Source organism: Apostichopus japonicus, chromosome 23 (assembly GCF_037975245.1).
Source record: "Apostichopus japonicus isolate 1M-3 chromosome 23, ASM3797524v1, whole genome shotgun sequence".
Taxonomy (NCBI): Eukaryota; Metazoa; Echinodermata; class Holothuroidea; order Aspidochirotida; family Stichopodidae; genus Apostichopus; species Apostichopus japonicus.
The window spans coordinates 3,412,905-3,438,163 of NC_092583.1; the positions used below are offsets into that span (position 1 = coordinate 3,412,905).

The 25,259-nt window shown below is 37.9% G+C and overlaps 1 protein-coding gene across 3 annotated transcripts in view; it reads right to left on the bottom strand.

Moving 5' to 3' along the window:
• The window catches only part of LOC139965022 (ankyrin repeat and IBR domain-containing protein 1-like), a 61,495-nt gene that overhangs the window by 12,361 nt on the left and 23,875 nt on the right, over nucleotides 1-25,259 (bottom strand). For all 3 annotated transcript variants that reach the window (XM_071967181.1, XM_071967179.1, XM_071967180.1), the window contains exons 2-17: nucleotides 17,842-18,120; nucleotides 14,663-14,963; nucleotides 14,158-14,283; nucleotides 12,398-12,451; nucleotides 10,593-10,710; nucleotides 9,909-10,075; nucleotides 8,709-8,797; nucleotides 7,765-7,909; nucleotides 4,521-4,699; nucleotides 3,883-3,971; nucleotides 2,994-3,124; nucleotides 2,529-2,663; nucleotides 2,197-2,353; nucleotides 1,792-1,925; nucleotides 1,141-1,380; nucleotides 6-153 (exon numbers count right to left, since the gene is read on the bottom strand). In XM_071967181.1, the coding sequence (XP_071823282.1) occupies nucleotides 6-153; nucleotides 1,141-1,380; nucleotides 1,792-1,925; nucleotides 2,197-2,353; nucleotides 2,529-2,663; nucleotides 2,994-3,124; nucleotides 3,883-3,971; nucleotides 4,521-4,699; nucleotides 7,765-7,909; nucleotides 8,709-8,797; nucleotides 9,909-10,075; nucleotides 10,593-10,710; nucleotides 12,398-12,451; nucleotides 14,158-14,283; nucleotides 14,663-14,963; nucleotides 17,842-18,029 (2,401 nt within the window). In that variant the 5' untranslated portion in view covers nucleotides 18,030-18,120. The remainder of the gene's footprint in view (nucleotides 1-5; nucleotides 154-1,140; nucleotides 1,381-1,791; nucleotides 1,926-2,196; nucleotides 2,354-2,528; nucleotides 2,664-2,993; nucleotides 3,125-3,882; nucleotides 3,972-4,520; nucleotides 4,700-7,764; nucleotides 7,910-8,708; nucleotides 8,798-9,908; nucleotides 10,076-10,592; nucleotides 10,711-12,397; nucleotides 12,452-14,157; nucleotides 14,284-14,662; nucleotides 14,964-17,841; nucleotides 18,121-25,259) is intronic.

Sequence of the window (25,259 nt, forward strand, 5' to 3'; positions counted from 1 at the left end):
CTCACCTCCTTCAGGCAGGTCAACCTTTTGCAGATTTTGTAGAGATGGTGATGAATCTGGGGTCCCCTGAACTGATTCTGGGGTTCCCTGGGGTGAAAATTTACCCATTACATCTTGGATGGAAGCCTCTATGGCCTTACGTAGGTCTTCGTCCTGACGGGGGAAAAAAAAGGACAAATGAGAGGGAGAACTTAACCTTTGACATTCAAGGTTATTTTGAGAGCAAAACTTAAGATGTAAATGTCAGATGTTTTTGTTATTGGCTGAACACAGAATATAAATCCCAGTTTTATCTCAGTCTACACAATCTCTCTTTCTGTACTGATAGTCATCTGTGTTGGAAAAAAATTTCTAGTATATCAATTTCATTGCTTCGTATCATATCTCATAAAAGGAGGAAATATGGCCTTAAAAGTTAAACATAACCATAGTTATGACAATAGGTTATGACAATATTTTGGTGGAAAGTGCTGGCAACTTTAAATGAAATGTAATCATCGAGAATATGGCTATGCAAATGTTAGCAATGAAATGTAATCATCTGCAATATGGTCACATAATATCAGTAATGAAATATAACCAGATGGAACATGGTTATGTAATATTAATTTTAAGGAATACAAAGCAGTCGTTAACTATGTTATATTAGCAATGGAATGTAACCATCTACAATATGGTTAAGTAAGAACAGTAAATGAAATATAACCGGCTGGAACTTGGTTATGTAATATTACTTTTAAGGAATATTTAGCAGTCGTTAACTATGTTATATTAGCGAAGAAATGTAATCATACACAACATGGTTACATTAGATCAGTAATGAAATATAACTGGTTAAAACATGGTTATGTAATATGACATCAATGGAAACTAACCAGCTATTTACTATGCATTTTAGAAATGGAATGTAATCGTCTGCAACGTAACATAACATAACATATGAAATATAACCGGCTGGAACGTGGTTATGTAATATAACTTTAAAAGAAAAGTAACTGGCTATTAACTATATTAAAAATTCAAGCAATAAAATTTCTTCATCTGCCTGTAGTTACGTAACATATTGAAATATGACCAGTTGGACATGGTTCTTGTCATACTAGTAAAAAGGAGAAAAAAATAACCGGCTGTTAAACCTACATCCTCATCAGAATCGTCTGGCCAGGGTTGATAATCATCGGAATGATGGAAAGATGGAGGGGTCCGCTGGGAGTTTTGCGGGGTGTCCGGTGGTAGGAAGCCTTTGCTGACAGCTGAAAGGAATTCATTACGTTTACGGGTAGTGAGATGCATGGCGTGTACGACCTTTGACCTGGGTGTCCGGAGAAACTGGCGCGCTACCATCTGTGAAAGAGTTTCTGTCGATTCTTCGAGTTCATTCTGAGGATTAAGGATTTACATGATGGTCAAGCCTGCCTATAGAAAAACAGTCCTCAAATTCAGTCGAGTATTAATAATTTGCTACTTGAGAGCATAAACTATCCCAACAACTGCCATCAGGACTTATCCTTGAGTACACCTAAATAATTGACCAGCCACCTTATGATTGTAAACACGAGTGCTCTAATGGGCAGCACTACTTTCCTGTGTGTGAAGACAAGTTTGGCTTGACCACTGAAATAGTACACTGTGTGTTTAATCATGAATTTGTGCAGTGGAGCAAAAATATAAACAAATAAAAGAAGATATTTATATATAAATATATATATACACACACACACATGGGAATGCACAAACACATACAGACAAAAACCCATAAATTGTATTAAAAACTCATATCATGTCTGGTACCTGCATAAATTCAAAGATCTGCTTGCTCCCTCCTTTGTCTTCCAGATAATAACCATACGGATATGAAAACCTCAGGACAACTCTGGCTCTCAGCAGTTCCTCGATAGCCGATTGAATAAATTTAGTCTCTTCACCTGCAATATAATCGGAGAGCATGTTACGAGAGAGACTGAATTGTACTAAATTTTGTTTGCGTCACAGAGCTTACTAAATCTGCACAAGAGGAAACGAAAAGCCATGGCCTTTATATATATATATAAATCCTGCTATTACTGTTCAGTCAGCCATTTTATCTCATTTTTATTGTTGTTGTTATTGTTTTTATTATTTTCATTGTTCTCATTGTTATTATTATTATTGTTGTTATTGTTTTTATTATTTTCATTATTATTATCATCAGCTTACCCATCTTTTTAGCTTGGTTGCTCAGTCTCTTCATTTTGTGGCACACATTTTTCTTTAAGGGTACCTCCATGTGAAAACTGTTGCCATGGTTACGATACCTCATATAATAATGTAAGAACCTGTTCAGCTCTTCGACTTCCTTCATCTTCTTCTCCGCCTGGAAAACGAACAAAAAACAGACGAGCGGGATAAACGATCGATCCTGTTTGTTCTATAATTAAAATACTTCAGTTTTTGGAAAGGATGAATAAGCTCTCCTCAGAAAATTTAATCAGACGAAAGGCTGATTGTTTAAGAGATGGTCGAATAGAGTCGAAAATTCAGAATCATACCTCCGACATGAGTTCATCAGACTTTTCCTCGACTTTTTGAACGACCTCGTATCTATTGCACCTAAAATAGCCTCCGGTTGCTGAACTATGCTTGCTCCAGGGTTCCAGACAGACCCAACAAAAATCATATTTACACTGAAAGGAGAGAGAGAGAGAAGGAGTGTTGTATGGTACTGTCCAGTCACTGGCTTCATTTGACAGAAACAGAACGTGTGTCGACTGCTACAGTCACCAATTCTTGACCCTTACCCTGAAACGACACCATGCCTCCCTAAACTGACTAACCTGTGTGCATTTCATGTAGTTACATCCTTTGTCCTTCTGAATGGGAGAATTGCACTTTGGACAAGGCTTGGAGTTTGTAACCAACCACACTTGTGACAGAACAGAGCGTGTGTCGACTGCTGCCCTCACAAATTCTCGAACGTTACCCTGACTACATCCCGCCTCCCTAGACTGACTGACCTTTGTGCATTTCATGTGGTTACATCCTTCGTTCTTCTGGATGGGAGAATTGCACTTTGGACAAGGCTTGGAGTTTGTCACCAACCACAGACAGTTGGCTGCCGTTTCCGTCTCTTCCTCCGTCTTGTTCACTGCGAGAAGCAAAATAAGCTAACATTTATAAAAATTGGAAATTTAGTTTGTGAAAGTAATGGGGAAAAAATGGATAAAATGCCTCGGTTTTGTTCACTGAGAGAAGCATAATAAGCTAACGTTTAAAAAATTGGAAATTTATTTGTGAAAGTAATGGAAAAAAAAAACATTATTCAGAGGGTTGGCATACTCACCCATCTGGTTGCTCTCTTTGGTTTTTCAAATTTTTTCTACATTTCAATTCTCTGTACAGCACTGTAGTACACAAACTTGTAGTGAGTCCACACTTGTACTCAAGAGTACTAGCGGACGACACTTTGCAGAGTAGTATAACACTGCGTGCAAACTAAAGTACTCATACCTGTGCTTAGAGGAATGTAATCATACTTGTACTCACAGCATGGAAATTCTACATATACTATAAATCTTAAGTCAATACTGCAAATTAAGATTGGATCATGACCAACTAACACCAACAACAAATACAGATTTTGAACACATGTATTGGGGGAGGGGGGAGAGGGGGGGGCTGGAGAACAGTAACATAATACTATGAAAATGGGATTCCACTGCACTATAAGGAAATTCCCAATTTGTTCATGAGTTATAATGTCAGTTTGGGTAGAAGGAACTGATTCATTCATAATCATAGCCTTGAGAGAAGAAAAAAAACTTCCTGAGGGAAAAAAAAATTCTGATGAATTTCATTATTTCAGCTGAATCTTGAAAACTTCCAGATGTAATAATGATGACTTACGGCTCTCAGGTTGTATTTCCTTGATTTTGTCATTCCATTTTCGCCAGTTCTCGCAGCTGCATGGAGCGTGTGGTTCCCCACAGCAATCCCTGCAAAGAGAGAAGAAACTTGTTCAGTATGGGGTTTGTTAGGTAATAACAGTTCTTGATGGGTTTGGGAGAGGGGATAGGGTAAGGGACGGATGATGGTTCCATACTGTAATGTTCTGTACAAAGAAAACTTTAACAAAGAGTTTTTGTCAGAATAAAAGTGATTGATAGTTTAGGGTTAGGGGGATGGGGTGGGGAAGGGAAAAGATGGTTCACTACTGCAATCTCTGAATAAAGAAAATAGTTTGTTAACTTAGAGGTTTGTCAGATAACAAGCACTGGATAGTTCAGGGGCTGGGGTGGGGTAGGGAGGGGAAGGATGCTTCCCAACTACAATCTCTGAGTTAAAAAAAAGTTTGTCAACTGAGAATGATAACAGAGATCGGCCATCCACTGTGAACCTGTGATATGGATGATGTCACACACTACGGGTAAGGAAGAGACCAACATTGTCAGTCCCACAGGAGACGCATTTAAAAGGGTTGGGGAATGGGGAGGGGATGGGAGGATGTTGAAGAGATAGAGGATCAATTGGGTATAATCTCTTACCAACAGAAAAAATGCCCAGATCCACAATCCACTGCCCGAGACATTGGCGGGGGAGAGTTGGGGCTGGACGATGACCCCCTATGGCTGGAACTCTCGGAGGAGATGTCGGGAATCTTTACAGCTCGACCACATTCCACTTTCGGACACCACTTCAAATTTGGATTACTATCCACGAAGGCCTGCAACGAAAGAAGACAATGGTAGCAATAAAATCTAATAAATTAGCCCACTTTCGGTCCTAGAAGGCTCCAAAAAGAAATCTTGTTGGACGTATAAGATACATAACGACAACTGATCTACATAAGAAAAGTGTCTCTAGGAAGGTCTGTTGGGTCAGAGGTGACCAGTCACAAAGGGTGCGCAATGCTGATAAAAAAATTATCAGATCATTCTCGGCACAGAAGATAGTGAGAGTGCTTAAGTTGTGAGGAGACAGAGAAGTGAGCTAGCAAAGTACATGAGACAGTTGTTAAAGTGATGAATATTCAGTTTTCTTACATGGGTTGGGCAAGGGAAAGGGGGAGGGGACGTTAAGGGGAGGGGACGGTAAGGGGGAAGGGTTGGTAAGGCGTATATGTGAATATCGCTGCAGAATCAATAACTTTAAATGACTTGGAAACTTCAGAGAGTTAGAGTCAGAGGGAAGACAGTGTTAGAATTGTTACCAATTGTTGTTAGTTAAGTAACTCGTCGGATTGCATATGTATAGGAGAAAGTTATTAAGGTGAGGAGTGAGGTTAATAGCAAAACCGTGCAAAAATTCCTAATGGGAGTAAACAAAACATGGAAAATAGTTGCTCTTTCAAAATCTCTTCGTTGTTGAAAAAAGTCCAAAAGCTACATTTGCAAGGTAATGAACTTGTGATCAAAAGTACATCATCTTGTCCTTGTGATGGTTTTAACAGAGGCTGTATCCAAACGATAAAAGTTTTGCATTTTGCAACAAACCAATTGTTTGAGCCTGGAATCCGACTGACACGAGATGCTACCGAATTTTATGCAGTTGAGTCCCTTCGTCTTTTTTCAAAGATGCTTTTTCTGTGCCAGAGATCTTTCCAAAATTAAAATGAAACTTGAACTTATCGCATTAGATGGGTTTTCATCATAATGCAATTTATGGCATCATGCAAACATTCAGAACCGACATAAAAACAATCCATTCATGTAATTTTCTTCTCTTTTTAGCCAATAAAAATGTTTCAATGGCTCACGAGTAATTGTGCGATCCACTGTAAGTCTTCTTACTAGGTCGTCACGCTTCTCGCTGCCGACTCGAGTACTGAAACTTTTTTCACACATTTTTTTTTTTATTTATTGCTTGAACTAACAGTGACAATTCACGAACCGTGACAGATCAACAAAATTGCAAGAAGGAACAGACAGGGATATAAAATTGGTAAATCAATGGAAAACCTCCAGGGGGAAAACTTTCATTGATGGAGTGTGACGATATCAGAAGCCAGGAGATGAGAGAAATAGATCAAACTTTGTATGTATCATTTTTGGGCAATAATGAAAGTACAAGGTTTGAACTAATCATAATTTTGAAGAAATTTTAGTTTAAAGATATTAAAGTAAAGCAGTGTCAAAAGATGCTTGCACAAAATTAACAGTTGTAAGGATTTTACAAACAAAAAATTGTGAAAGGTGTTTAGCATTTGTTTAGGGCAACATTTTGAGCGAGACAAATTAGGCTGTAGGACTACAAGGGGTATTCGTCTTATATGGGTAAACAACACCAACACAACATAATTTATTCAAGATAGGTACCATACCACAATTGGAGTAGTGTACATCCACCTGAATTGTCATAGAATAGTCCTAAATAGAACTAATATTGAAAGTGAATTTCTTGGGAAGTTTTCAACAATCATTGTTCTGTTTGATGTTCAGACGTCAAAGAGAATAAATTCAACTACTGATGGTCTAAAGTTGAGAGGACTGAAGATGATTTTAAAGCATTTTAGAAATTTCTGAGTGAAACAGGAAGATTCCTCAGCGAGACTGAAAGGATAGGATGTGGGTGGGGGTTGGGGGGTGTACTAAGCTAAACTTTGACCTCTTTCAACTCAAAATAAGAAAGATGGCCATATTGGCAAAAATTCAATGTGAAAGCCCCAAGCCATCAGCTGTCATATGGTGGGTTGGACATGTCAGTTGAAAATTTTCTATTTTACTCTAGCAGCCTTGGAAAGTGGACAAATTCGAAGTATGTAAGTAAATGGAGTGATTAATTGTGGTACGACACCTCTTCCACCCGACATGATCAACACTAGTTATAGCCTTACAAAATGGACAATATAGAAGTATAGATGAGAATTAGTTGAGACTATAGCGGAACACTAGTATTTGTTACTCAGAGTTTCACAGATTCAGCGATCATCAGACAACCGTGACACGTTGCAAATTTTCCATAAACATTAGTGCAGAGCTAAGAAACCACAAGAAACATAAAACCAGAGACGAGTTAAATGTCAAAGCAATTAACACCAGCCTTTAACTTGGAATTGTACAGTCCATATTGTACACTGCATCATATAAATCTCAATATCCAATGCTGTTTTTTGCTTACAATATCAAGCAGACTTCCTATCCCAAGGTGCATGTATTCATATAATCTTGGTCGTACTGTATATATCAATGGTGAAAATGGATATATTTAATGTACATCGTGAACAATTTCTTAGAACTTTAATTGACACACACAAACTTGAACCTTCACATCATCGGTATATGACAGACGCAGATTTGTAAAAACCCCATCTAGAATGCTAAAAGGAAACGCAATGAATTCTTGGAAGCATGAACATAATTCTTAAAACATTATCAAAGACATATTTCCTGTATATGTCAGGACCCTTTACCAGGTAAAGTGAGGGGGGGGGGAAGCACCTCCCAGTCTTACTTTCTGTTATTTCCTTTTACACTGTTACATTTTGTTTTGATCGTATTCATCTCTTTCTTGCAATTGTTCCTTACATGCGATGGCTGTTTCTTATTATCAGGGAGTGTCTTTCATCAGAAGCCCACCAGGGTATCATTTATTCTATCTTTCTCATACTTGACTTGTTCCTAAAACCTCCTTCTCCTCCTAATTTACTATTTAATAAGATATGAGGTGTGATAAATAAGCAAATCAAACTGCGACAAAGGATGAGAGGATGTCACATGTTATAAAACCCGAAACCACTGACTTTTACAATCGGACTAGTAAACTCAACGGGGTTGTATTTATTTTACTGACCTTTATATCAAAATGTTGGTATCTGGTGGACATATCAGGAGATACGATTTTCTCGATAATTTCTAAAGGAACCAACTTGAAGCACTCAAAGGCCGGACAGAGAATATCCGTCGTACTGCCCTCTTGGATTTTATAGGTAAGATATCTATAAAACAAAAATTGTAAAAAAATATTTAAAAAAACATGAAAAACAGAGAATATACGAATGAAAAAAAATTGTCATATCTGTCTACAGATCAACTCATAATTTTGATTTCATTTTATTCGAGCAAAGCATGCAAAGTAGTATAGAGTACACATTTTGCATTTTAACACAAACAGACAGAGTTATTGGCAGACAGACATATGGTCGGACAGACAGACAGACAGATAGACTGAATGATAGGATGTGGTGTATGAAGAGGATATGATCCTAATTTGAAGAACAAAATAAACAGTCCCAGACAGAAGAGTAAAACAAACATCCTGGTGAAAATTTACAAGGAAAACAAGCAAACATTGCATTAATGAGACTGCTCTGTTATAGTTTAATTACCATACCACATCCTGCAACACAATACCATATCATGTATTACACACAGAACCATATAACATCTCTTCAGTTTTGGCCATTTTGAGTTTTGATTTACTAAGGATACTTTTAAATATATCAACATAAATTTAAAACTCATACGCCTGCAAAATTAGATAAATACAAGCACTTTCCTAAAATATTCGGCAACACCAATTTGGCCTTTATCAAGGATTCTTTAGTTTGTTTTTCTTTCTTTCTTTTCATTCTATTTCACATATTCATGAAAGAGTACAAAATATTTTCAAGAAGAAAACACACTTTTTTGGGAGAGATTTGGCAATTTTCGTGGAGGTTTCACAGCGTTTACAAAACCAAATAAACCTCCCCTATACATCTTCGTACAGGTGAATTAAATCAATGTAATAATTACCTATCCCAGCATTCCTTGCAAAAGAGATGAGAACAAGGAATGTTGATGAGTGGTTGATCCAATAAAATGTCCTTGAAACAAATTGCACACTGTGAAGAGAACAAGAAGAATTTTCCGATAAACTGTCATGCTTGCCTACTTCATTGTCTGACTACACAATTACAAGAGTTTATTACTTATATCATAGATTTACTAGTTGTTAGACCAATTAAATACATTTCAAATAATTGTAATGGTAAATGTATAGTTTACAAAACTGTAACTTACAAAACTATAAGAAAATTTTTAGGTACATGTTATATTGAAGAAAAATTATGCACAGTATGAAAGAGTCACGCAACATATCCATGGGTACAAGCTTTGTGATCGTCTTTATACTACACTTAATTTCAGAATTAATTAATTAATTAGTTTTATTGCCAATTGTGTACAATGGGAAAGGAAGTCTCCTATAAAGTCTTGAAAAGACTTAACAAGGTAGGAGACCCACTGGGAGAAAAGAAATGAAAACTGTACAAATATATAAAATATATACGTAAGGATTAAATATACAGTAATATTATCCTAATGATGCTGAGATGGAGTCGTGAATAGATTATATAATACCAGTACGAGTTCATAAATTTCTTTTTCAAATGTCTGGTGAATGTGGGTTCTGAAGTTATAGACTTCAGCTCCCACATTCACCAGAATGACATTACATATTTGTTCTTGCCAAGTCCCTAAACCTAACCCTACTCACTTAACATGAACTAGAAATAGCCTATTATAATTGGGTTAGACCTAGCCTAAGTATAAAGTTTACCTAGGCCTAGCTTAATCTAGCTTAACTAAGCCTAGTCTGCTCTAGCAAACCTAGGAATAGCCTACTCAAACTGGGCTAGACCCAGCCTGCTCTAGCTTAACTAGGCCTAGCCTATTATTGCTTAACTTGGCCTAGCTTACACAAGCTTAACTAGACCTAGCCTATACTAGTTTAACTAAACCTAGCCTTTTCTAACTGAGTTAAAACTAGACTACTCAAGCTTAACTAGACCTAGCCTACTTGCCTAAGCTGGCATTTCAAAGGAAAACAATCTTGAACTACTGGCTTTTGCCTTAACTGACAGAGCAGTAGTCAGTAATGGATCATTAATACTGTCCAAATTTGTGAAAATTAGAATGGTAAAAATTAAATATAGAAAGAAGAATTGAACTCACACTCATGTTTTCTCTGAAACCTCTCCTAAGAGTGCCTGGCTCGAGTGATGAGAGGCGATGTTCTGATCGAAGGCCATCTGGATTCTCTGGAGGTTTGACCCCGCTGCTTTCGCAGCACTCCTTTGGGTCCGATATCCAAGCCTCGAGAAGCTGTTCTCTGGACCAATCTGTCAAATGTAAACAGAATTCAGACATTCTCAAAGTATACATAAATCAACCAGTAAAGGCAGTTTCTATGACCACACTGAGCGGTCGCATGTGCATGTGGGAAGAAGCCGAACGGCTTGTAACTCACCAATCACGTCGTCGGGTGGCAATCCCATTTACAGTTTTAGTTCATTTTGGACTTACCACAATTGGAAGACCATTTCAGATGGGAAAACCAGGATTTCTCCAAAAAACCCACCTTAACAAATGGTCTGCCAGGGATCAAACCCACCAACGTCCCAGAAGCTAGGTTTCATTTTCTAAAACTACCGTCATTATCCAGTCATAAGATCTGTGATATCACTTAAAATTTATATTAGGCTATACAAGTCTAAACAGATACTTGTAAATCTTTCATACCCATTACAGGTTTGAAGAGGTGAATTTGCTTAAATTAATTTGGTCATGTTACAAACCACAAGAAAAGAATGTACAATAGAATTTTTTTTAAATTTCAAAAAGGACAGATCGAGTTACCGTAGTGTCTAAGAAGAGCCTCGGATGTAAATAACGGAACTCTCAACATATCGGCTGTCTCCACCAGCAGTTGGTCCTTCTCTCCCTGGAGGTCCTGGGTCCGCATCCCAATGTAAGACTAAAACAAAGATAAAAGGTTCAAAACAACAGAATGAAAAAAGGGTTGTTTGCACTGCCATACACTGCCATATAATTTGCTCCAAATTCCACATATCTGATTTATGTAGAGCAAGAGAGTTAAATTTGTCCAAGAATTAAATTCAGAAGCAGAAAAGAACAGAGATGTCCATCTGGTATTTCTAGCACTCACTTGTGGGTATGAATCAATTAATTCACTGGTAAGGATTTTTACAGTATAGAAGTATTGTTCTAAAATGTTTCAATATCCAGAAAGAACAGTCAAGTTTCCTAGGTGAAATTTAGACATATACACATGTGAGCTAATGGACATTTTCTTTACCCAATTTTAAGTTAGCAAATCAGCTCTGCCAACAACCATCCCTTTAGTAATTGTTTTAATGAATGAGTCAAAGTCATCTACAGATAACCTGTTGATCCCTTGAGCCAATCTTGAGGCCATTTTCGATAACCTGTTGACCCCTTGAAGCTCAGAGGTGAAAACTGATGAGGGCCCACTTGAGTGTGCTTAAAGCATCAACCATTTGAAGACGATTTAATTTCCTGGCGAGGCATCATAAGAAACTGCTCTTAATGGAGACACCTTTTTGGTTACATATTGAAGAAAGCAATCATATGTAGCTCTAATCCTTGAATATTGATTTTCCAAAAGGCAAAATGTTATTACCAAACCTATCTATGAATCTTGAAAGTTACACCTTAAACCCCATCAAAGACAACTGAAAGCAAACTCAAAGTTCTGATAAAGATTTTGTATGCATGTCACGTTTCTATACTTTATTATAATTTCAGCACTTCCAATCTGGCATTTACATTACACCGTATCCACTGTATATAACAAGGTGGAATCAAATTTGGAAGAGTTAAAAAAAAAAATTGTTTTGATATGACCGATGGCACCTAGAACAATAAATGGTGAAAACCAACACCTAACTTCCTTGATGAGTTTGTAGTAATTTGAGATCTAGGAGTTTTGGATGTTTGCATGTCGATCTCTGTTGCTTCGGAAGAGTCAGCCTAATGGTCTAATATGCTACATATATCACGCACACACTTGTGTGTTCAAGGTGCGTTCAAGGAAATTTTCTTGATAAGTGAAACTGGAATTTAATGCCTTTTTTTCTTTCATTTCATCAACTGTCTAGAGATCGAGCTTAGTATTGGCCCAACGGCATCCATTGAGGTGTTGTACATAAAAAGAATGACTTCAGCAAAGGCTGTTGGTAGGGTACAGTAGAATGCGCTATAGACTTCTCAGGGAGTGAATAGCTTGTCCGTAACTTTCTTTTTTACAGTAAAAAAACAAATTAATTTTGACTTTTTATTGGTAGTTCATGGAAGGTGGTACTACAGGAAAAGGAAGTAGGGAGATATCCCAAACCTTTACCGGGTATGAATATTGATGAGCGATGAGCTTACCAGTCTCCTCACAACCTCACCACTCTCGTCCACCGTGTCTAGAGTGAACTGGCAACCTTTAAACACTTGTGCGCCCTCTATGACCGGACCCCTATACCAAAGATTCGGTACGATTCAAAATGATAACAATCCTAATAGTTTGTATCTAGAAATGTTTGATCACAGTACACTGAGGTCTCAAATATAAGGGTAGTCATAATTTTTTCAAAGTTTGCACCCACTGAATATTAACGACCTTGTTCACTTACTTCTTCGTAACTCAGTGCATGTGCGTCTTCCACGGCAGTCTCTTCCCCGAGATCCTGGAGAGTGGAAGATGAACACCGGTGATAAGAGACAAACTGTTTCATCAAAGTTTCATTTCATTTCATTCATTTATTTGTTTTTTCTCAATATACGGTACATTGTATGTCATACAAACGTTTACAGATATGAAATTGAGTATAAAGAGAAAGGAAGTGATCTAAAAACCTGAAAGGCTTATCGAGTAGAGCCACTCCCTAAAAGTTAGTACTGTGTATGTTACAGATCATAAAGGCCAACTAAAATATCAGTGAATGATTTACACTTCACTGCCACTTTTGTTGAGTGTTTCTGAGAATTAGCCCATCCATATTGTAGGGTGCACAACTCTGTGAAAATATAGGTGTCTTTCCTCTGAATGGTAGATTTGGAGAGATAAAGCAAAAGTGGGCAGTGATCCAAAAGTGGATCGCAGAAAGAGAGAGGGCGATGTTTTAGAAATAGGATAAAGAGTTGGGACGGAGCATATGTTAGGGTAGACAGTAAAAAGAGGCAGGTTTTCTTGGGTTTTAGTGGCCACAGGATAAATAGTAGAACAGGTCAGGGATGTGCCCACGCTGGGCGGCACTGGGCGGCCCCGCCCAGCACTAAAAATTACCGCCCAGCACTGTCTTAAAAATCGTGAATCCCGCCCAGCACTATTTTCATTTAAAATCCTGACATTCCTAACCATATATTCAACATAAATTGGGCCTAGCCTATGCCAAAATCATACAGACTAAATTATGCATCAGTTAGGCATGCGAGAAACATTACTTACGGCTCTCAATTGGTCCCTTGTAAAATCTCTTTGAAACAAACTAATAACTTTTACCAGGTACGTAATATATTTCACTAAAAAAAATGAAAATAGTGTAAATTGTTAGTATATGTTTATGTGCTTTAAAAGCTACACAAGTGCCAGCATTTGGCATCTGAGCACCTTCAAAAACCCTTAGACCCCTCCCCCAGGACAGCGATCAGTGTACCCGGCACTCAGGAAATCCTGGGCACATCTCTGCAGGTAATAAATATTTCTTAAAAAATCAAACTTAAATGTGGGAGACATTCTTTCTGAGTCATTGTGTCCAACATACAATGCTGCGGGGGCTGCAGCATCCTGCAGCAAGGCTACGTAGGATGTTATCTTATGTGCTGCGCAATTTTCACACAGTAGGTCTTGCCATATTACACAAAACACTCTGTAAACTCATTAATACTGTGTATATCTGCTGTATGTGCTTTAACACAATCTGATCCTCCGTTACAAAGGCCTTAAAGGGTGTGAAGACCCGCACAAAAAGAAACGTCTAATGCTGTTAATCTGACCTAGTTTCCAATGAGGTGTAACACAAGTATTAGACACCACCATCGATCCCAGAAAATACACACACAGCTTGCTACCGTCGGTAATTAGACACTAGTGTACAGTCAGTACATACAGCTGCGGTCAATACGCACAGCACAGTGTATTAACGATACAGCGATGGACATCTCAGGTCCAGTTAAAGATAACAAGGTATCACGTTTCATTACTGTCTGCATTTTGTAGCGACACGAACAAAACGTCACTTGCAAGCAACAGAAAGTTAACTTTTTCAGATGGCCGCATGCGGTTTGGGGTGAGTCTTCAATGCCTTTAACCTTCATGGTCATCTAGGGGTGGGTAATAGGTCTTTGTACCCTCAATGGGTCTTTTGGATATGACAATTACAGACATACTTACACAGAACACCATCTTTGATTCTAAATACTGGGCCAGTTCAAACAGTTTCTGTTTCTCGGCCCGGTCGCACGGCGTCTCCTTGTCGACATTTTCGGCAAACAGCGAGGCTCCGTGTTCGAGAAGAAGCTGAAACAGAAGGAAGAGATAAAATCCACAGGTGGACAAACGGTCAGAGGTCATATGTACAAAACAATGAAAGTGAGAGGCTATCTGATGTATACATAAATGTAATAGGAAGGTGATAAGTAAATTCTGAAAACATGAACAGGATTTGAAGAACAATGAATGATACTATCTTAAAGAAAGAAACTGGTTTTTCTGTCATAACCAGATTCTCAACACTCTGTAAAAAAAAATTTCAACCTTTTACTTTTGCCCAAAGAGGCACAATAAAGCAGAAGTTAGTGATAGCTTTAGCCCAAAAACTTTAACTTTTAATTACCAAAATAATTCAAAATTGCCCTCAGATAACGAGGTGAACTATGCACGAACAACACGAACGTACCTCAACTAATGAGGTATACCCAGATTCAACAGCATAATGAAGAGCTGTATTCCCTTCACAGTCCGCGGCATTGACGTCCACCTTCTCCCTCTCACCGTTCCCCAGAGTTATCCCCTGCCACGTGAGCAGGAGCTTCAAGCATTCCAGCCGTTTCCGCTCGGGAGGTTGCGAGTAGTACTGAGAATGGACGGCTTGTGTTGCAGCGGGTTGAAGCATCTCGTACATACAGAGGCGATGCAGAGACGTCTGGTCTCCGTTGTTTCGTTTGTTCGGGTTGCCATTGTGTCTCTGGATGAATATCCTGCAAGATTTTAAAGTAGAAATTTTCAGGAGTGAAAAAAACCTCGCGGCTGAACGGAAAGTCAGAAGATTCGAAGGGATTCGAAACCAAGCAGGCCTCCAAAAAAACTGAGGCTATTTACTGGCTAAATACTTGGTATTAAGAGTCTGGTTTTATAATTGGACTATTCAAAGAATCTGCACGCATGATTTTCCGTAACTAACATTTATAAGCCGTCTATTACTGCTTCCTATCAGCAAATATTATTGGGTTGCTCTCAAAAGCCTATACTGTACAGATAAGACTAATGAGTGTTTCGATTCAAGAAAATGCTGGTGAGGACTTGATTTTAGCCAGTAGATGTTGTTTTTTATTGTTTTTTGTTTTTTTGGAGTGTTAGCTAAGTGGTTAACGCCGGTGCCTTTCAATCATAAGGTCCCCAGTTCGAGTCACTCCAAGATTAATGTATGTCGTCCAGTTACAGAGTTGTTGACAATTGACAATTCATAATCATGGACATTAAATATGAATGTAAGAGAGTGACTTCGGTCAGCTTGCAGCATTGATAAGCCAATGAGGCTTCTTCGCGAGTTCCTGCTTACAGGAGGATCTAAAATACATGCATACACATTTTTTTTATAAGGTGTAGAACTTTTTACCAAGTGGCTAGAATTGTGAAATTCTACAGTAAGCCCGCCTTAGTGAATGAGACTTTTAGCGTACCTCACTTATTGGTAGGTTCAGGAGGATGAGAAAGTGGGCATTGACCTGGTAACGAGTCAGCGAGGGGGCAGTGCAACAGTGTTGCTAATTGGTACACCAGGTAGATGAAATTGTGCAGTTAGAGTGGGGAGACAGGTAAGAGAGGAGTATAGTAAATCTCTTCACTGTACACAAGAGGAGATATATATTAACATGAGCTTTTGTTTTTCCTGTGGATATCATCTGACGAACCTGATATATTAAACCAGATACATGTTGGTCATCAAGGCATAATCAAATGTCAGCTACGTGCCAAAACGTGTGTGTATTGGAATAATATTAACAAGGATATTAAATCCATGGTTAAACAATGTATAGTATGTCAACAAAATGGCAGATCGTTACCACATGAGCCTTTGGAACAGTATGAAATTCCTACAAGGCCATGGCAGGTGTTAGGGTTAGATTTATTCTTCGTTAATGGCATAGAGTATTTACTTGTGGCCGACTATTACTCCAAATTTTTTATTGTCAAGGAAATATCAAAAGGTCAGTCACAAAGTAGCAACATTATTGAGTTGTTAAAGGAAATGTTTTCAGAATTTGGCATTCCCGAAAAGCTGATAACTGACAAAGGCTTTTGCGGAGGAATGGCTCTTTGAGCACATTACCTTAAGCCCAAGATATCCCCAGTCGAATGGTTTTATAGAACGTCAGGTTCAAAATGTTAAAAATGCTATTTGTAAAGCAAAACAAACAAACTCAGATGTTCACCTAGCCTTACTTGCACTCAGATGTACTCCAATAGATGCAAAATTGCCATCTCCTGCTGAACTTTTAAATGGTCGAAAGTACAGGTCAAATTTGCTCACAAGAATAAGTAACAAATCTCCTGACAGAGACGAAGTTGTAAATCGTTTGCAAGAAAGGCAGGATAAGCAAAAGTATTATCATGATAGAAATGCGAAGATGTTGAATCCCTTAAGCCCAGGGCAAAATGTTTATTTTCAAGACCAGGATCAAGACAAATGGTATCCAGGTAAAGTGGTAAATCAAAGGCCCGAACCAAGATCTTATGAAATTGAAACCCCATCAAGAGGTGTACTTAGAAGAAATCGTAGATATATTAAAGAAGGGGAGAGAAATGTCACATTCAGAGAACCTGATGTTAGTGGACATACATCAGATGATCAAGGGGTTCCAATAGAGTCACCAAGATCTCTACTTTCAGATGATACTACTCCAAGTACCCAAGACCCTGAAAGTGGAGACAGGGCTGAACACTATTATACACGATCAGGACGTAGAGTGAATCCAAGAAATGTATTAGATTTATGAATACGTTCACAAGGTGGAAGTTGTTTATTAAGCCCTAAGTTTTTAATAAGTGTCCTTAAGTGAAAAAGAGGGATGTGATGTGATGTTACATAACTTTATGTAAAACTGATACGTGTACATGTTATGCGAGTAGACCAATCAGAAGTGTCCAACCAGTGATATATAAGCAGTACACGAGGTGTTTGCCTCCACTTCACTTTCCTACTTTCTGTCTCTAAGTTGTGTATCCGTGCTCGTTATATTTATGTTATTCATTGTAAATATATATACGTTGAAGTCAGAGACTTGCTATGTTCTTCTTTGATATGTCCACCCAAGTCAGAAACATTACAAAACTCAGCATAATCATATCAATCAAGAAATTTTAACTAACAGATCAGCAACACAACTTTGTTTTGTAATAAAACCAGAATACACCCCCCCCCCCCTTTTTATGTTCCTTGCTACTGTTCTCATGCCTTTGTTGACAAAGATTCCAACCAGAAAGCTAGAGATAAGATGCACCCCTTTTCATACTTTTGTAGCGACAAAACTTTACAAAGAACTGTCAAGACAACTTTGGATTTACCTTTTTCATAATCACCATGAAAACATTTGAGGCTTCTCATTATGATATCGCAATATAGTTTTGGATAAGAAAATTCAATCTACCCATAGATGAAGGAATCCTCACATCAAAATTCTTAAGTATTAAGCAACACCCTCCGGCATTCTCTTTTCGTTCTTTGACCAATCAACACCCCCCCCCCCTCGCCTATCCACCGCACACCCATTTCCTGCCTCTGATATCAGTCTTCCTCTTCCCAGAATCCCCATCACTAATTGGCTACAAGTTCGTGTCCGTACACACATACAGTACCTGACTAGCTTTAACATCCCATAGCGGCTAGCATAGTGCAATGGCGTGTGATGGTCGTAGTTTTCACCGTACGAGGCGTTAGGGTCAAACGATTTCTGGAAATCTGAATTGTGCTGGTAAATTTCCTCTGCCGCCCTCTCGTCGCCGGTCTGTAGGGCTCTCCGGAATTTTCCAGATGTCCCTCCCATCGCAGGTAGCAGCGGTCAATGGACCATAGGACGAGGATCTCTCAGGTCATTTGTCTGCTAACCTCTGACCCGCGTTGGTTGTAATCCAATTCTGCAATGAAATAAAAAATATGGGGACACTATTAGCTGACCAATTATTAGAATTATTTAGGAAAATAATGAGAATGAAGTTGTTTTCACCCCTTTTTTTTTGTGAATTTTTGTGAATTTTGTAAATTTTGCGAATTTTGTAAATTTTTGTAAACTTTGAAAATTCATCTGTAGAATTTGTTCATGTTCCTGAGAAGAAATTCCCAGGCTGATGGCAAGTTGTTGTATCTGAAGATGAAAATTGGAGATGTTAGGTTTCAGCTGAGAGAGAAATGACAAAAAGGCAGTATTTAAGGAGTTTAGACTCCAGGCCAGACTGATATAGACTACAGAGACTAACGAAATATGTGTCAAGTTCAGGGTACGATAGCTATTTCAATCTAGACAGGTAGGGGGAAGGGGTGTAGGCACGGAGGAGAGAGGGAATGGTGTGCTTTGAACTAACATTGACCACGATTGTCAAGGTTACTTGACAATCGTTATTTGACAATCGTTACTTGACAATCAAGGTTACTAAACAGTTGTGGATGCACAAGGATACTGCACATAATTCTTTAAGGCCTGGGAGGGCATTTAAATCTCTGATGCTTGACAGCAGACTTGTAGTGTAAGCACAAATCCCTGAGTATTTAGTACAAGTACAAGTAAGGACTCGAGTACGAGTAAGGACTCGAGTACGAGTAAGGACTCGAGTACGAGTAAGGACTCGAGTGCGAGTATGGACTACAGTATGAGTAAAGACTCAAGTAAGGTCTCGAGTACAAGCAAGGACTAGGGTACGAGTAAGGACTACAGTATGAGTAAGGACTCGAGTACGAGTAAGGACTCGAGTACGAGTAAGGACTCGAGTGCGAGTATGGACTACAGTATGAGTAAAGACTCAAGTAAGGTCTCGAGTACAAGCAAGGACTAGAGTACGAGTAAGGACTAGAGTATGAGTAAGGACTCGAGTACGAGTAAGGACTCAAGTACAAGTAAGGACTCGAGTGCGAATATGGAGTACAGTATTCATGAGTAAGTACTCAAGTGCGAGTATGGACTACAGTATGAGTGAGGACTTAAGTATGAGTACAGACTCAAGTACAGACTAGAGTACGAGCATGGACTCGAGTATGAGTACGGACTCAAGTATGAGTACTGACTTGAGTAAGAGTACTGACTAAAGTACAGACTCAAGTACAAGTACGAGCATGGACTTGAGTACGAGTACAGACTTGAGTTGAATACAAGTACGGACTCGAGTATGAGTATGGACTTGAGTAAGACAAATATGTTTAACAGAATAAAACTAATCACCCCAGAGTTATTGTTCAAGGCATGTGAAACAACACAGGCAATCCATCTCCCCTCATTAAATGATATATACTGCAGAAAGGTACCTATGTTGTCAGATATAAACATTCTGGTACGATATGCATTACAAAGTAACTTGATTCTGTAAACGTTTCATGACATTAATCTCTCATGAATGATGGTAGTTTACTGGTAAAGGTGTGACATGTCATCTAGAATAGGTGCATGGTGACAGAGTATTAAATACCAAAGTATAAACAAAAATCCGTTTTCAAAATTCCCAGAAAGAGTCTCAATGTTTGCAAAACTTATTACAGCGCAAGGAATACTGTACTTCACTGTTCTGATCTATAATGTACAGTTTAGCATTCTTCAGGTTTATTAAATTTATTTCCCATAAATTATTGAAAAAACTATATATATATTGCTTCCATGTATAATATCTGCTATATATATATATATGTGTGTAGTAATTTAGCTATACAGTAGCTCTTCAATACCAGATAAAATTACTTCCTGGGTATGAAGAATGTATATATTGAAGAATATATATTGAAAATTGAAGAATATAAATATATTGATAATTATATTTATATTATTAAAATATAGAAGAAAATATTGAAGAATATATATATTAAGAACATGTAAACTGGTGATGTAATGGAGTGGATAAAGCTGTGGCATTTAAAGCAATGAGGCTTAGCAATCAGGAGGTTCCAGTTTTGATACCCGGCCGGGTCACAGTAAGGTGGGTTTTTTCCTCCAAGAGCAATCTACGGTTTTCCAATCTGAAATGACTTTCTCAATTGAAAAGAATCCAAATTTGAGTTAAAATGTTGAATTGGAAGCCACACTATGTGTAAGTTGTGATCCATAAGCCCTTGCGGGCTCCTCCCACATTTGTGGTTGCTTAGGCATGGTAAATATAAACTGTGGAATATTATTATTATTATATTGGTGAATTGTCACCAAAATAATACTAAACTGATTGGTGTAGTAACTAATTGATACAATTAGTCCCAATATTGACTACTTCTTGGAACTCATGCAAACAATCTTTCTAACTTGGTTATATTCAGGAAGGCAGAACTAGTTGCCATCAATATAACAAAGCAGATCTCGTGTACACAACAAAAGAAGTCGATTATAATTACACGAGTTGTAGGTATTCATTCAATTAACATCCAAGGCTTTCTTTATAAAATTGACAAGGGATTTCCCCCAAATTATTCAAGTAACCTGAAAATGAATATGTTTAACGGTTACGATGACCAAACATATTCATTGTGTGGAAAGCAATACTGTACATGTTTAATATTCATGGACTTGTGCATATACCAGAATGAAGATTATTGACTAAATTGCTGTAACATATAAAGAAAGGTTACAAGAATCAGTTAATATGATCATGTTGACAAAACATCAACAATTTATTTCACTGGTAAGGATTTTACAGTATTGAAGTTTATTCCCAATTCCTAATGCAAATGCCTTGAAGATTTGTTAAACGACAGAGAGCTCTAATTGAGATCAGGAGCGTAGCCAGGAATTTGCCAAGGGAGGGGCGGACCTGTAGGCAAACTATCAGAGCCGTAGATTTTTCATTGATAACTATCTAAGCGTAGCGCCACCATGAGTTGGGGCTATGCGTAGAAGAAAATTTTGGCTGAAAATGCCTCCCAGATCGCTGGAAATGGCACTTCCCAGGCCTTGTAAGTTGCATCTAAGCTTGAAATTACTAGCGAAATCATAAAAACAAAAACAAAAAATATGCTCAAGGGGGGGGCGGTCGCCCCCTTTGCCCCCCCCCCTTGGCTACATGCCTGAATGAGATTGTAAACTATCTTGACAAGCTGCAAGTCTTCTGTTTATATTGCCAGTCTGAGACCAATTGAGATTATAACCTTTTAACCCCTTGAGCTAATTTTGCTACCATTTTAAGATTAAAACCTGTTGAGCCCTTGATGCTCATCAGGTGAAAATGGGTAAGGGCCATGTGAATATGCCTAAAGGTAGTCAGTACAGGGTCCCAAATTATAGCACGCTATAATTGCTAGAAGTTTTCCAAAAGTACTTTCCTGGAGGTCTTCACTCTCTAAATTGTTCTTAGACATTTTAAGAAACACACAAGATGACCGAATGTCCCAGTGAGGAAATTTCCTCCCAAGTTGTAATAAAAAACAGTTTAAGAATTTTGACCACAGGTGACCATATCTGAATATCTACCATATTTGGGACCAATACAGCCTAACTTTAAAGCGTCAACTTTCCTTGAACATTCCTGGATGACTGTATGTTCTGTTAAAGACTTATAGAGCCCCTTAACAAAACTAAACTGAACTTGACCAAACTTTGTTCACTAAAAGAAAATCATACCATTGGAGAATTGACAGATTAATTGTGGCTTTACTTCTGGAGTTATCATTTTTAAAAAGGTTTTCAAGCTTTGACACCTGTTGACCTCTTTGACCTGTACCAATTTCAATCATGGGTATATATATCTACCGAGTATGGGATATAGTTTTTACAAGTTGTTTCTGACTATATCCCATTATGCCCCACTACAGTAACTCATGAATATTAATGAGGTCAAAGGTGTTGTTTTAAAGAGCATATACTTACTACTGTATGTAGTTACATTACCATTCAGGCTCGAACTAGTAAATTGGACATATGGTTGAATATATATTGAAATTTTAAGAATTTATGTTCAGTCCAGCCCACTCATTAATATTCATGAGATGGAAACCAAAAACAGTAGGGGCACATTTACACATTATGGGGCATCAACCTATCCAGTATGAGTTTGATTCAACTTGTTGGTCTTGAGATATCGTGTTGACAAGCTTTTCAATGTGATAACTCTAGCCACGCCCATTCATGAATAATAATGAGAATGAATTTCTCGATTATATTACCACGTACCTATCATGAACTGACACCGCCATACCAAGTATGAACTGACTCAGACATACGGTTGAAGAGTGAAGACATATTGCCATCATTTTCATTTAAGGGCCCCACCCACTCATCAATATGCATAAGATGGGGACCACAAACAGTATAGCACATCTGCACATCATGGGGAATCTACCTACCAATGCATGACATTGACTCAACTTGTGCTTCTTGAGATATCGTGTTTACAAGTTGGCAGTAACATACACACACGCATGCAGGCACACGTACAAACATGCCAGCAAGATTACAAAGGTTACTGAGCCTTCGGCATCCAAACCAAAAAGAACGCAAGCAGCTTGGTATTCAGAGAGCACAGGAAACTTGAATGAAATCCATGCATAGTCATTCCTTAAATAAAGAAACAGTTAATATACACTGTGCACCCAAGTGTTTGATACAAAATGTAAATATTTTCCATATCATTTAATTTATATAATAATATATTTACCTTTACTCTTTTAAATTTGATTCAATGACAGTTCAAAATCAGTTGGATATATGGTTAGTGTTTGTCATTTTATTACCACAATAGATGATAAAACTGTCTGGAAGAATATGATAGGCCACACCCAATTATCTCTAATCGTTGCACACAAATATCCATAGAAAATGTTCATGCTGGAAATGGATATGGAGAAAGAACTGCAAAATATTTTGTTCATTAAAACTGTGATAAAGACATGCAATAATACTTCATGTTTGTTCAAATTTTATAGCCTAATGTTATATCTACCTTATATACTTCCACATGTACCACAGCAGCCTAACATGATTTGCATATATCAGAATCAAAGCTAAACTTGTGACTTACTAATTGCAAGCAGGGAAAACGCTACTCTGCAAACACAACTATACCATTTTGAAACATAGACAAAATTTGTCATCTATGAAAATAATAATGCTCAGTACACTAGGTACTACAGAAAGTCAATCTTGTGTGAAAATAGGGAGGTACTGTACAGTTACTTGAGCCATGTAAAAACAACCAGCAACTTAAAAAGGTTTTTAGGTTTTATACACTGCAAACTTTCCAATCCAGGAAATCACATTGCATGGCTTAGACTCTTTTAAGTACGTAGAAATTATCTGAGAATAATATCCTTACAAAAATTTAAAGTTTACTATTTAGAATTCTGGGAATTTAGTAATTTACTGACTGGCAGGTAATTCTATTCATGTTATTATCTTTATATATTAATATAAAAATAGCTAAATAATTGCAGTACTGATTACAAATCAAGAGGGAGATTGATCGGGGTTCGTCGTGGAAATCAATTTTATCATCGACAAATCTGGTTTATCCATGATCTGTCTCTGTATGGTTGTCAGTTTGCCTCTCATCATGATCCAGGGACTATCAAAAACATCAGACCCTCTACCCTTACAATTTACCTCTCCACTCCCCCTCCCCCTTCCCACCCCCCCCTCCTATCTCCACCTCATCCCACAGGAGTAACAAAGTACAGTATATTTACTTTGTCTATCACACAATGTTCTCTCTTTGAAACACTGAATGTACCTGTAGCATTTGTACAGAATTCTATTGACACTTTATTCAGTTCTTCAAAATGTTGATATATGCGTTACTGTTGCATACACACAGTACATGTGATATGCACGAGTCCACTCGTACTGTACCTAGTACTTACAGTGTGTACAGTATGTTTAAACTCCAACATTAAATTGATGACAAGTTGGTTTCATTTTCTATCTTTTTCAATGTTAGTGGGATTTAATTGCTATAGTTTGCAAAAAGGTTGCATACATTTTGTACGAGGTATACAAGTGGCAGTGGTGGTGGTGAAGGCATGTGGGGGTGGGGTGGGGTGGAGGGGATGGAGGGGGGTGGAGGGGGATGGAGAAGAAACATTCATTGCATGTTTTCAGGCTATTTGTTCAGTTCATACATGTAATTTGTAAAGCTATTTCCTTTAAAAGTGTTTAGTGGTATGAATGAGTGGTGAGCTTGAAGCTTCATATATGAAATCATTAGATGTATGGAAAAAACTGGGTTTTTTTTTTTTCTTGAAAATTTCAACTAATTGAATTACCTGGAAAAATCCAAAATAAATGGGTTTTGTAAACGTTATATCTTATTCAAGCTTAACAATGACCTGAAAGTAGGAACTGTAACCCAATTCAAGGTAAAAACATCGCAGGGAAATTTGAAGGAAAAAAATGTAACTATCCATATCATGGAAGCTCACTTCAAGTTCCCTGTAGGTACGAAGTGCGAAAACTTCATTCAGCATTGTCACTGAACCTGAAACAAAGAGGGATTTTATGCAGGGATTTAGCCAGCCAGTCACGCAGCCTTGCTTTGCATAGCCAGTTCTGCAAAATCACGGCCTCAATAAGTGTGCATTCGGAATATGTATAGTAGCCATGTATCTAATTCATGTCAGACTTTTTTTACTGGGATGGGATGGGTGATGATAAGGGGGGGGATGGATGATTGTATGTGAGTTTCACCAAGATAGATAAAATCCTCTTTCACAGGACCAAAACTGTCAATTCAACTCTAAAACTATTCTTCTAACTGTGCAGGCTTTCTAATACCTCCCAAAAGTCCTAGAGTTTTGGACAAAATATTAGTCTTGAAAGTTGGCCGAAAGTCTGAAATATTAAGAAATTTGGAGACCAATTTTGAGGGGGAGGGTATTGTTTAAGGAGAACAGGGTCACCATTCTCACTGGTAAAATTTCTTTGATTGAGAATTGAGAGAACTTATATTGGAAACGGGTGGAACCAATTTTCAACTTTTCGAGAAGACGATTCCACTTTCATTTCCCATCAGCGACTTGTGAAGTCTTCTCTGGTTGGGGAATGGAACTTGCTTCAAAGTACCTACTTACTGTATGCAAAACTTGACTAACTCTACTAAAA